Source organism: Topomyia yanbarensis, chromosome 3 (genome assembly GCF_030247195.1).
Source record: "Topomyia yanbarensis strain Yona2022 chromosome 3, ASM3024719v1, whole genome shotgun sequence".
In the NCBI taxonomy this organism is placed as follows: Eukaryota; Metazoa; Arthropoda; class Insecta; order Diptera; family Culicidae; genus Topomyia; species Topomyia yanbarensis.
This window is the reverse complement of record NC_080672.1, coordinates 276572371-276585891: the sequence shown is the minus strand read 5'-3', so window position 1 is coordinate 276585891 and position 13521 is coordinate 276572371. Positions and strand designations below refer to the sequence as shown.

Sequence of the window (13521 nt, the reverse complement as noted above, 5' to 3'; positions counted from 1 at the left end):
AGAACAAGAAATTGATAGAACTGCTCAGCATAGAATTCATAAATTTCTACTTTTCAAGCAAATTTAGTTCGAGGTTTAATGTCTTCAGCAAAATTGTTGAGACTGCAATTACAAACAACTTTGGCGAAGACATGAACGCTCCATGTGTTCAATGTGTCGAAATATATTAGGCTATTTTGTGAAAGAAAACCCTCATAATGAGTTATTCTGATACGATGTTTATAAACAATCAAACTCACATTTAGTCAAAGGCATGAGTTTCCTAATTTTACAATAAAAGTTATTGTGAAGAAAACTGGATTTAAGAACATTTCGTGAATATCATTGTATAACTCGGCATGCACAATACATGTAGCATTCACACCTTCAACAAAGATGTTTTAGACAGATGCCAGACACAAAGTTTCTTACTGTTTTTGAAGAGTTAATTATCCATAATTACTTCTAGAATAATTAATTACTAAAATTATATAAGATATAAGAAGTTGCGCTGTTTTATGTTGGAAAACTTCGTCAAAGTTTTTAAATCTTGAAAGTACAATCTTCGGTATAATGTCATTTTGACCGTAAGAAAAGTTTTCGAACGTTTATTCCTCATTAAAAGAGCATATTCTGCAATTGTATCAACATTATAATATAAAAGAAAGTTATCTATGAAGGTTTGAAAGGTGTTCTATATTTATTCTTCATGTTTGTAGACACAATATTTTATTTGAGTTGCATCAAATTCTAACGGGTGTTCAATAAAAATTGAGAATGATTCCAATAGCTTTCTGTAATTAAAGAGCGTAATTTTTTTTTTCTCTCCAAGAGAATTTCTCTCTGGACTCCCTAAAAATGGGTGGCATGTTTCTTTTCGCCAGGGATGCCAGGTGCACAGATTTATCTGTGTTTCACAGATTTTAAATATGCTGCACAGATTGCAAAAACAGCGCAGATTTCAACGGTTTTCTGTTTTTATGCACACATTTCCAGTTTTCTTCTACAATGCACAGATTAGCACAGATTTCTCAATTTACCTTGTGGGTCACCACATCTTGTTTTCAAGCCAAATTTGTACGTTTTCAGTAACACAGATTTTTAAACGGGCAGCGCACAGATTTTTCTAAATATCACCTGGCATCCCTGCTTTTCGCTCGGGTGCTGTTAGTTCAATCGAAGATGGCGTCGAAACAGCAAGCACTCCGCGAGCGTGTTGTACGGTTTTACGAAACGCATGGTCATCGTGGAAAAAAGTTTACGATAGACTACTTTCGAGACGAAAACGTGCCCGTGAGTACAGTTTACCGGATCCTGGCATCCCTGAGCGTGGAGCGGAAGGCCGGTAGTTGTCGTCCGACGAAGACAATGGCGAAGAAGCAGGAAGAGTTGAAAAAGCTGTTCGACAATAAGGACGGAACGAATTTGTGTGACGCCGGCCGAATCACTGTTCCCATACCTTGATTCACCGAACCCTCAAGATGGAGGACATCATCTGTCGGAAGAAGACTCGCTCCCCGGCCACACCCCCCGTAGTAAAATATAAGTTCAAGCATAAATTTGAAAAAAAAAAGTTATGCTGTACATCGCCGAGAGATTTCAAAGCCGTGATTCAAGCCGAGCGGTCTGGCCATCAATCAACAAATGTACCGGGATTGAGAAAATTCTTCTGCCCTTAAAGGAGCATCATGTGGATGGGAAGTACGTCTTCTGGCCGTACAAGGCGGCTTCCCATTACGCCAAGAAGACGCTGGAGTATCTGGAGCAGAAAAACATACCATACGTGCCAAAAACGGACCCAACAAACTTGCCCCAGTGCCATCCCATTGAGGATTTTTTCGGCTCCCTCAGTGCCCTAGTGTACAAAAATAAATGGCAGGCTAAGGATACGAAGCAGTTGACCACCTGGATTCGGAATTGAATCCAGAAGATGGACGTTAGTGCCGTCCAGCGCTCTTGTTAGAACCGTTAGCATTTACAATAAATCAGCGATTTTTATCAAAATTTCCACAAGCCAAATTTCTTGCTACGTCACTGTAAATCGTTAGTGGAGGTTGGATCAACCAGAAATGAATGGCTAGTTGATAAAACGGGTTTTAATGATAAAAGATGTTTTTTTTATTTAATTTTGGATAAACGTCTACTGTTACTATATTTTAAAAATATTCTTCGGTTCATTTTTGCTCAATTTGGTCATATTGTTGAGAAAAGCTGGAAAAAAATTGTGAATGACACATTCAAGTTTGGTCTGTAGCTCATCAGTTGCTTGCTGTTTGTCGGTGTAGACGAGAGAATTAACATAGCACTACTAAAATATGTGGCTTGTTACCCCAATTTATTTAGATAAAAGGTCATCCAAATCTGGTGTAACAACATTTGGAAACAACCAGTCCTCAACCATGCATCGATATTGCTCGCAAGTGGTCGATTCCGGTTCGCTGGGTCCACGGCTGCTTGTCGTCAGCCTCACAGGGCAGGAAGTCTTGTTTCGAAAACCATTTTACCGGTTTGTCGTCCGCCATTCTGACGGAATGTCCAGGCCACCGCGGTCGCCCAATTTTCGCTGTGTGAATGAAGGGTGGTTCTCGAAGCGACTGTTTCAATTCATGGATTATATACGGTCTTCACATTCCGCATTCCATCGGCACCCCACACTGTAGATCGCCTATCACACCTTCTGCTCTTAAACACAACTTACCGCTGATTGCTGTTACACATATGGCATATGTTAAGACAAAGACGACCAAATGATGCAATTTGATTCCGTACACCCTTTACTGGTGCTCCACCAGATAGAAACTTATCCCAGCATATTATCGCAGAAGGGTTTCTGAGACAATTAAATAAAGGTTAATGATTAGAATCGGTGCAAATGGCTGAACTAAACAGAGAATACACGAATCGAGGTGGCACTATATAGAACGTCATAATGTCATAATGGTGGATCTAATAAATTACAACTTCACGTTTGGTTTGTTTCACATGTTTATTTTTTAACGAAACAAACAGCTTTAAAATGAACCAATTTAATTCTCGCTTTGCGATATAATCAGGAACAGATTAGATAGCAGATGCAGATAGTCTTCCTCAACAATACGCACATGTGATAATCCAGTGTATTTGTTGTCCTCCGGCTCGAAAAAAATTGGCTCATCTTCGGGACTGGAATAGGCTAATGTTTTCGCGCCATCCTGTTCGTCGTCGAACATGACCCGCTTAAATGACGTAGTGTGTCCTGGCTTGAGAATACCTCGAGGTACCGGTGTTGACGAGGAAGGCTTGTTTACATTCAAATCGGAACGAGTTTGGGCACCCGTACTGATCGGAGTCGATGCAGCTTGCTGCAAGTGTTGCTTTCGAACCACATTGACCCGCATCGATTGGTTTCGATCGGGTTTCTTTGGTTGAACTTGAGCGGATGTTTTAGAAATACCACTGTTAGCCTGACCATTATCCTCACCGTCACCGTCGTGGCAGTTATAGATTGGAACAGATCCATACTTTTTCCGGGCAAGAATTTCTTTAGAATCCTTCAAGATTCGTTTTTTAACGAAATCATGGAAAATCAATAATTCAGTGCTGAGTTCGCGTTTAATCAGCTGCTTTTCGCGTTGTGATAGATTAGTGTCTTTCAACGCCAGCAAACTTTGCGAAGCCAGTAGCGTTAGTACAAATTCTAGACCGCTTATGCAGAGCTTAGAATCTAGATGTGTCAACAGTTCGTTCGAGAGCGCAATGGCATTCGTTGAGGTAAAACTAGACACTGATGTCATAGACAGCGATTTCGAAAATGGCGTTCTGGACTGACGTGCTGTGCCATTTGCAGCCGCCAATGCTGATGTATTGAGACGAGCCAAAGTCGAATTGGATAGTGATGGTGTGGCGTCTACACAGTCCGAATCGCCATATTTGCCTTCAGGCAGCTCATTTAGCGCAGTTTCTTGGAATGAATAATGTTGCTGGAATAATAAATAAATATAATCTATTCATGGAGAGAAAATGATTAACTTACTACATTCAACACCTTAGTGAAAATGCAAACTGCTCTTAGTACGGTACCAAAACTAAGCTGTGAATAATTATCCGAATTCATTTTTGGCACCCCAAACTGAATCTCTATTAGTGGATACCACTGACCAGGGGAGAAGCTCACATCACATAGCAGATTTAGCAAAGATGGACTAAACTTTAGCAGACATCTGGCACATAATGTAACAATTTCAATCAGATTGTTCATGGCTGTTACAAGCTCTTCCGAGGTATCCACTACACTGGGATCATCCTGTTCGTTGCATATATCCGCTGAAGGCCCCCCAGCGAGCCTTTTCAAAATTTTCGGGCGATACAGCAGCGAAACGGCGTGATCCATTAACACTTGAACACAACGCTGTGGAAAAGGAGTGTTATTTCATTCGGACCTAACTATGGTGAGTTTGGGTTTTACCATTAAGTTAATTAAACTTTGTCCGTGTTCTAGTCGCCATTCTTTCTCATAGTTGACCAGTTCACCCAAAAGTTCCAGCGTTCCCTTTATTAGTAAAATGGCATTTTCTTCCAGTGATTGTTTAGCGAGCAGTAGCGAATCCATCAGAAACTCCTCATGAATTCCGGCGAAGAAAATCGCGTCCCGAAAGAAGCGATGTTTGTGCTGAGAAAGTAGTACCCGTACCAGCTCTATTCCTTTTCTATAGATCGGCCACCAATCTTGAGTTTTCCATGTGTGATCGATTTCCTACGAAAAAATCAGAACGGTAATATAATCTCTACTATATTTATTGCATAGAGAAAAGTTTCAAGAGAAGTGATTGCATTAAAATGATACACAAAATATACTTACGGCGGCCATGACATAGGGTCTCTGTAGTAACTCCTTAGGTGGCAGAAGTTTCAGCCACAGGTAATCGCCAATGTCGCAGTGTAGCATTTCCCTAGAGCATCGACTTTTGGCCAGCACAATTAGCAACTCGAGGATCTCAGCTGTAATTTTTCGCTTGGAGAACATTTGTAACATAGTATTGATGACGCTAAGCAACCGTTGGAAAAGTTTGTTCCGTATGAACCAACACTGCCACCGCGTGGCGTTGCTCCCGTTCTCTTCGAAAACTAGTATCAGCTTCTTCAGCAAATTGAGTGCCAATAGCAAAGGAACCTGCTTCGTAGGAATAGCCGGCGCGTGAGAAGATTGAAGGGTTTTCAATTCTGCTCTCATCGTAGTTTCTAAATCATAGACTTCCTGACAGACAATGTCCACCACCGAGCGTGTGACGCTTGATATCATTACATTGGTGTCAATTAATTGGTCTGCCTGGAGTTCGACAGTTTTTATGGCAATCGCGAGAATCGACTCCTTTGCTCGTGTGTGAATTTCCTTATAGCTAATGGCCAGAGCGTTGAGCAATTTTTGAATTTTTTGTAGCACAGCCTCATCCTGCTCAGCATTATTAGTATACTTGTGCTCGTAGTCAGAAAGAATTACAAGATATAGCTCGGCAAGTATTACAAACGGACGAAGATCTTCTGAATAATCGGCACGCTCCACAAGTACATCGAGACATTGACTTGCCAGAAACCGTTTGCTACGGTCAGGCAAAAAGACGCCAGAATCCTTTTTCCGTGTTAGTAAAATCATCAAATCTTTGAACGACTGTAACCGGCTGAGCCACTCGGGAGTTTCATCGTTTATCGACACACCACATATCGAATTTTGGTCGTTTATTTTCCCATTGCTCCTGGGAAGATCGAAAACGGAATTAACCCAACGAGAGAACACTTCATAGTCGAGAAACTGTTCGTATACTTTTTTAAGATTTTCGTCAACTTTTCTGGTAGAGTCTATTTTGAACAGTTCTATTCCGAGTATGTTGAACAGTTGACTATAGGCTTTGATATTTTCCCCAATGTTACCAAACAACGGGTTACAGAGCGATTGCCAAAACGTTTTCTTTTCAAGTAGATCTTTGCACAGAATTTGCATGTTATTTTTCCAGAGAGCATGGAACAGTGACATGATCCGTGAAAGAAGTGGGCTGGCAAGTTTTTTCGGATCACCGGAGATCGCTTCCAAATACTCTTCCATGTAAGTTGGAATTCCATCACTGATGGTTTTCTGCTTACCAGGCTTCACTCCCAGGAAGAGACGTTTCTCACCATCGCCGTAATGAACTTTAAAAAAAGCTTCCGTTAGACCAGGTTGTTTGTGAATGCATGCTTCGACGAGTTCCAAAACTGCAATTTTCAGATTGTCACTTTCCAGATCGTCCCTCAAACGTTGCAGAAAAATCAAACGGATCTGGTCGGGTTCCATGTCTAAGCATGCCAGCAGAGACATTTTGAATTCTATGGAAAAGCGCCTTAGCAGCCTACAGGATAGAATCGGTAGTCTGCGGTTGAAAATGTTATTCATATAGCCAGTCACTACTGGAATTATTCGAAGAGTATCTCTTTGCTTCGGTTGTGTGTAGATCGCCGATTCCAAAGGAGACAATAGTTTTTCATCGTCAATTACCGCATGCTTGAGCCGCAATATCTGCATTAATATTGTCATTGATAGCTGCACAACAAGATTCATACTCTGTTCTGGTGCCATCATCCAACTAGTTTCGCTTTCCATCACAGACTGCAGGTAACCATTGCCCAGACCTACAAATCTGAGCAATGTCATTCCATTGTCCAAATCTAGCAAACTATAAACGCAAACATTTCGCAGAACTGTTCTTGGATAGTCGTTTTTCAGAGTGTCTGGACTCAGCTGTAGAATTTCGAAAAGATACTGCAATATAAAAACATAGATTTTTTGCCTTTCAGCTTCCTCTTCAAACCGCCAGGTGTGAACGTGAGGGAACACTTCTCGCAGCAAAAATATTAATCCAGGCAACTCAATAGCAAACACATTGTTTTTGCTAAGCTTTGTGTACGTCTTCAATAAATTCAAATAAGCCATCAAAACACAATATTTGCCCATGTTTTTCTCGTAATTAACCAGGTAGTAACCAATTAAACTTGATTCGAAGCTGGTTCCAGTAGCATAGTCTTTGAAATCCAAGCTTGTATTATTCACGGTCGGAAGCATATTCAAATTGATCACCCGAGCATAGATTTCTGGCTCAAACAAAGGTACCAAGGAGGCACACACGTGCAAACATTCGGCTAGAAGCTCAATCGGTGGGTTTTGGATCACCTTAAACTTTAGTAAAATATCGAAAACCATCTCCGTCGGATGAACCAACTCGGAACCTATCTCATGCGGTTGATGAATTCGTCTAACGGCGACCGCTAGGTATCGAATCCCTATAAAAATTAATGAATATTATATCAGTATACTATTATTTATTGGTCTCTAAAAAGTATCGCCAAAACTTTCTCTAGACACAAAACGTTCATGTAACTTACCCGCAGTTATTCGGTGGATTCGTTTATCATTGAGCTGTGTATAGCCAAGAGCGTCAGACAGCAGCTCGTTTATTTCATGGTGAAGGGCTACGAAAAAGTTGAAACGAGTTCGAAAATGTATCAACGTATGCGGCCGTTTATCAATCACTACCGCTCTGGTGCCGCGTGCTATTTTAAAACCAATCTTCCGAAATGGCACATAGTCATGTACCAGAACAAACTCATCTTCACTGGAAGGAGATCGACGTAACTCGTAACGGTCGGGATTGAAGATTTCGCTGTAGACGGGCAGATTTTCTAGCAGTTCATAAACGTACTTATTTTGAGTAATTCCTGCCGATGAAAGAGCGTGTGCAATCATCGCCAGTGGAACAAATTCCACAGGAAAATTTTCTAGGGCAGCATCCAAAAGAGACCGGACAGCGGTGTCTTCGTTCTTACACAACTCAGTTGCAATCGACGGGCTGTGCAGTAGTTCGCTAAATAAGTCGAATATTTTAGAATGATGAGAAACAGATCCATCCGAGTCAAATAGTTGGCACATGAAACCAAGATGATTGAAAATTGCTCTACGAGTTGTACGACAAACGAGGCTATGGTCTTTGAATGAACAATGTGTTACCAGAGCATACAAGTACTGAAACACGCCCAACTGAATTGCTCTGGAGCCGAACTGACGGTAGCGACTTGATAAGTCATCATCATCCAAACAATTAGGCAGCCTAAAATTGAACAACATCCATACAAGCAATAATGGCCCGTGCTCTGGGAACTGATGTAGCGTTACGAATTCACTGTCTAGAGCCTTCACCATCTCAACTATCCACGTTAAATCATCAGCTCGATCGGTCATGTCCAAAGCACGATATATGATAGCTAGTTCGCTGAATGTAATCCGTTTGACCATATCGCTATGGTTGTCGTTTGTACTATCTAAGTATTGTTGTTGCCGCCCGAACGAATGACTTTTGAACAATTTGAACAATTGGCTGAATTCATTTACACTGATACCATCATAGCTGATTATTAATAAAAGTATGTGAAGAATTTCATTAATTTCTCTCATCTTCCGCTCTGACCATGTGACCATTTTTGCTTGACTATTAAGCATGTCACCAGGAATCAGTTTACCTGGCATAGATTCATTAATCAAATGTACCAGTTGCTTGATGTAAGATTTCCTCAAATTTGCCAAGCCGATCTTATCTATTACTGATTTGTATTCTTTTGAGTATGGATGGCTTCCAGAATTGTAGAACTCCAGCAAATTTTTTGTAATCTTTAACATTACTATTCTTTCAAGAGTGTAATACGCCCAAATATCATTCAATAAAGTCAACATCGAGCTCTCGGATGATATGTAATCCATCAAAGCATTAGTCGGGCCGCGGTACTCATTGACCAGGTAAAAGCACAGAATATTCCAAGATTGCAATGCATCTAGGTCCTAAAAACATAAAATGGCATAACGACTGACATTTATACACTTTCAAATGCTAGCTTACCAGATATTGGTGCAGTTTCATCGCAAATGTAAGCAGCTTTTGCTGGTTACGTTCCTTCATCATTTTCTGGAGTTTTTCCTCGGACCCTCGGTCGCTTCCTGCTTTCTTATAGAGCAATATGCCATCCGTTAGCTCTTTGGAAACATCCGTCAATTTGTCCCGCACAACGGAGTTCGGCGTTTCATAGTGAATTCCAGATACCAGCTGCCATAACTTCTTCCACTGACTACAATAAGCCGGAATTACGCATGAAGGTTATGTAAATATAAACATAGTTGAAAAACTTTCTAATGTTTTTCTTTTACTTACATAACATCACCGTTCAAATCCTCCATAACAGTCAGTAATAATATGAAATACTAGCGAAACACCAAAATATGTAGCTATTTTCCCTGAAAATATTCTTTTTTCGATAATAAGCTATATCGTGCCGCAATTCTCGTCTTCTATTTGGATTCACTTCTCATATTCTTTATTTGTACTAAAACTTCCCAGCAGTTTTCACAACGTTTTCGTTGGTTTTCATTTGGAACCATCGTTACCAACACGCAGAAAAAAAATTAGTAAAAATAAACAAATTTTGGTTTTAAATAACAATTTTTCCGTTTACAGTCGACTAGTTCGGACAATCTTTGACGAGGATTGTGAACATCGCGTTTCGCGTGCGTTTGGTGATAAATAAGAAACCTGACTATCTTCTAGTGTAAATACTGAATATAATATAGTGATAAGACTACATTTGAAATACGGTAAGAATTCTCCATTAAGTTGATTTTGGTTGAGTATAGACTACAAGGAGTGCGCTCGGGGGTTATTGCGTATAATAGCACGAGGAAGGTGGATTGATGTGGGTTCACGATGGAAGCGGGAATAAGAGATAAGATGGAAGAAGATGAATGGCATAGGGTACCGACACGGTAGACAAAGGTAAGAAATTTATACTCAGATGAAGACAGTGACGAAGAAAAAAAGACTAAAAGAACAAAACAAAATGGCGACCAGAAGAAGAAACGTGACAAATATCAAGAACGTCGAGACAAGCATGCCAATGAAAATACATCCAACACAAGTGACAACGAAAGTAAGAAAAAACAAAATGGCGACTCTAACGACAACACAAAAACCGGAAATGAACACACTAAATCAAAATGCAGAACAATCACAACTAAACACTGGAGTAAAACCCAAAACCAATACACTTAAAAATCGACAGAGTAAAGACAAGACTGACGAAACATATAACGATGGTTGGATTAGAAACCAACATTACACGACATTTATCATCGAAAAAAAGATGGGTGGGTAATGTCTGCGACATAACCAGAGAGATGTAGAATACATAAGGAACACGTTCTTCAAATATGTTGATACTCATTGGAATTTTCGGACAAAAGGTGATTTGGGCGAGGAATATTTCAAATTATTCTTTACAAAAATGATGGTGGTTCTGAAAAGCACCGTTTTTGTTGGCGTTGTTGGCCTTGGTGAGGGAGATGGCTAACGATGAAATGAATTGTTAGCATGAGGAAGTCGCATAGTACTGGCCAATGGCAGAACAGATAATAATTGATTCCTGAAAATCAATTTTTCTTTATTCATGTAAATTATACATACTTACAAATCTAATAGAAGATTCCTGGTCATATTTCTGAATCATTAGTGCGAACATTGTGTAATTTGGTTAAGTACAATGAAAGTTACAAACTTTCCAAACTCGACCTTCTGTTCCTTCCGAAATATTGAAATGGGGTATCTATATTAAACCATTAGTCGTGGTCACAATAAAAAAAGATGGGTGGGTAATGTGTGTGACATAACCGGAGCGTCGTGATTTCAATTCGAGACGTTAATTTAAATCTAATAATATTCAACAGAATCACGTTTGAATGGGAAATTTTCAAATAATTCTCGATGGTAATAATGGTGGTTCTGAAAAGAACCTTTGGTATCGGCGTTGGTGTTGATGGTGATGCGCTGGATCGTTGGATATATTTGGCATGATAGTTACGTGCCTGGCGAACTGTTTTGTAGCCTCGAACAAAACGACAAGACTGGCTTCTTCGGGTACCATTACGGCTGAACTTTATAAGCTTAGCTCGACTTTGAAATCCTGCACAATCTCACGAATCAGACACTGGTAGGGCCATTTTGTTTGCTACTAGCACGGAGCTGCACAAAAAAATCATTTAATGCAGTTAGTCCACGGAGGCTGCCAAAAAGCTCGAATAGAAGCATGCGACTTCAACGTTTCCCTTAAACACATGCAATTGAAGCAACACTAATCACTAGAGGGATGGTGAGGGAACACGCACATTCGTTTTGGTAATACTGATAATAACAGTAGAAAGGAATGGAAAAGCAGTGCACGAAACGAGCGAGAGGATAATTTAAATTTTTGTTCCGTGTGCAAGCTACTTCTTTCCACACAACGTATTATGTTGCTTGTTGAAAATTTGTTACACATCTTAATATGAAAGTTTCAGTTTAACTCTCACTAGAACACAATTGATTGGTTCTGAAAAGATTTGCATCCTCGAACAAACCGACCAAGTAGGCATCGTTGGCTTCTCGGGGCATTATTACGACTGAGCTTTGTAAGCGTAGCTCGACTTTGCAGTCCTGCACAATCTCACGACCCAGACGCTGGAACGATAGCCTATAGATTAGTTGCTCTGTTGCCCTTTAGTTGGGGCGAAATTCTTGCAGGGCGACAGTTCCTGATCGGGTTGCGATGAGTCACCAGTAGCTGGTGCACTTTTTCCGACTGTCGTCATCGCCAACTGCTTTCCTTCGGTGGACTAGCTGCTTGCTAGTGCTTGAACGAATACGAATGATGAGAAAAACCGACCGACCAATATTCATATATGAAAACACGAGAAAGCACTTTTATCGCTCTCTCGCTCGTTTTCGTGCCATTCCTGTGCCTTTCCTTTCCGTTCGGCTACCAATACTAGCATAACCAAAACGAATATTCTGTTTTTTTCATCGCCTTAAATCTAGTGGCCAGTGCTAGCAAACTTGCATGTTCAGTTTTTCAATAACAACATTTCAACAATATTTTCAAAGAATGTTGCAGATTTGAAAAGAAGGAAGGAAAAGTTTTTCACAAATTTAAATTCTTTTGTGTTATTTGTTAGCGCTGATTAAGGCTATTTAGTTTGCTACTAGCAAGGAGCTGCACAAACAAATCGATTTATGCAGTTAATCAACGGAGGCTGCCAAATAGTTCGAATAAAAGCATGCGAGTAGTGTACTTTGCACGTTCTATATTTTATCAATACTAGAGAGGATCAATAAAATAATTCAAATTGTAATAGCGACATGCAATTGTGGCAACACTGGCCATGGGATGGTGGGAGAATACGCACATTCGTTTTGGTTATAATGGTATTAGCAGCAGAAAGGAATGGAAAAGCAGTGCACGAAAACGAGCGAGAGAGGATAATTTAAATTCTCTTTCTTTCTTTCCACACATCGTATTTCTTATATAGCTTTCTGAAAATTATTTGTTATACACCATAAAATGTAAATTTCAGTTTAACTCTTATTAGAACACAATTAATTGGTCCTGCAAAGAACCGTTTATTGTTTTATTGTGGGAGCATAATTCAGACGCACTCCCCGCGGACACGGTGAGCCAGTTTAATGTATTTGGCCTGAAAGTTATGCGCTTGGCGCACTATTTTGCATTCTCGATCAAACCGACCAAGTAGGCATCGTTGGCTTCTCGGGGCATCATTACGACTGAGCTTTGTAAGCGTAGCTCGACTTTGCAGTCCTGCACAATCTCACGACCCAGACGCTGGAACGATAGCCTACAGATTAGTTGCCCTTTAGTTGGGGCGAAATTCTTGCAGGGCGACAGTTCCTGATCGGGTTGCGATGAGTCACCAGTAGCTGGGGCACTTTTTCCAACCGTCGTCATCGCCAACTGCGTTCTTTCGGTGGACTGGCTGCTTGTTAGTGCTTGAATGAATACGAATGATGAGAAAAACCGACCGACAGATATTTATATAATCGCGCTACTATCCTTGCTACTATCGCTTTCTCGCTCGTTCTTGTGCCGTGCATGAGCCTTTCCTTTCCGTCCGGCTTCTAATGGCCTAACCAAAGGAATATGCCGTCTTTCCCCCCCAACTGCTCTCGTCAAGCAACCCAATGCGAATAATCATAGGAACAAACATGTAGTGGACCTATATATAAACTTTTCATTATTTTATTGTTCGGTTGGTCCACCATAGTGACGGCTCTGTGCGGGATGGGCTGAAAATTTTCACTTTTCCGAGTCGTTTTCGAAAGATTTTTCAAAACACATTTTTTTGTTATTAGTGCATGTTAAACATACTTCAAATTTTAATACAGCATAGAGGAACAAATTTTCAACAAATTGGCCTAAAAATCAAGTGATTCTGTTAAGTATGATAAAAGTTATTAACGTTCAAAATCTGACGCGGCGCTGCAGCCGATATTTTGAAACGGGATCCCTATATTGAAAGCTTAAATGTATTCTACATTAAAAATTCCAAGTCTATGTAAACAAGCACTGCGAAATGTCAAAAAAAGTGAGATTAAACATTTTCATCCAATGTTATACAGCGAGAGGTTCATTTTAGTTTGTTTACATTGCTAATGAATTTTGTACTGCGAT

General features: G+C 40.2%; 1 protein-coding gene across 1 annotated transcript; it reads right to left on the bottom strand.

The window, feature by feature from the left end:
- Positions 1-2946: 2946 nt before the first annotated feature.
- LOC131689416 (nucleoporin Nup188) lies at positions 2947-12068 on the bottom strand. The gene is made up of 7 exons (XM_058974486.1): positions 9183-12068; positions 8874-9099; positions 7369-8815; positions 4817-7266; positions 4424-4711; positions 3992-4366; positions 2947-3938 (listed from the first exon to the last, which is right to left on the bottom strand). The coding sequence occupies exons 1-7, from the start codon at positions 9206-9208 to the stop codon at positions 3006-3008; spliced, it is 5745 nt and encodes a 1914-aa protein (XP_058830469.1). The 5' UTR covers positions 9209-12068; the 3' UTR covers positions 2947-3005.
- Between the last annotated feature and the right edge of the window lie 1453 nt (positions 12069-13521).

Bases quoted from the DNA above. Each gene is read 5' to 3' on its own strand.
- LOC131689416 (XM_058974486.1), bottom strand. From the start codon at position 9,208: ATGGAGGATTTGAACGGTGATGTTAT. The intron at 7,267-7,368 runs GTAAGTTACATG...TAATTTTTATAG, and splicing joins AATCCACCGAATAACTGCGG to GGATTCGATACCTAGCGGTC. The intron at 4,712-4,816 runs GTAAGTATATTT...ATTTTTTCGTAG, and splicing joins GACCCTATGTCATGGCCGCC to GAAATCGATCACACATGGAA.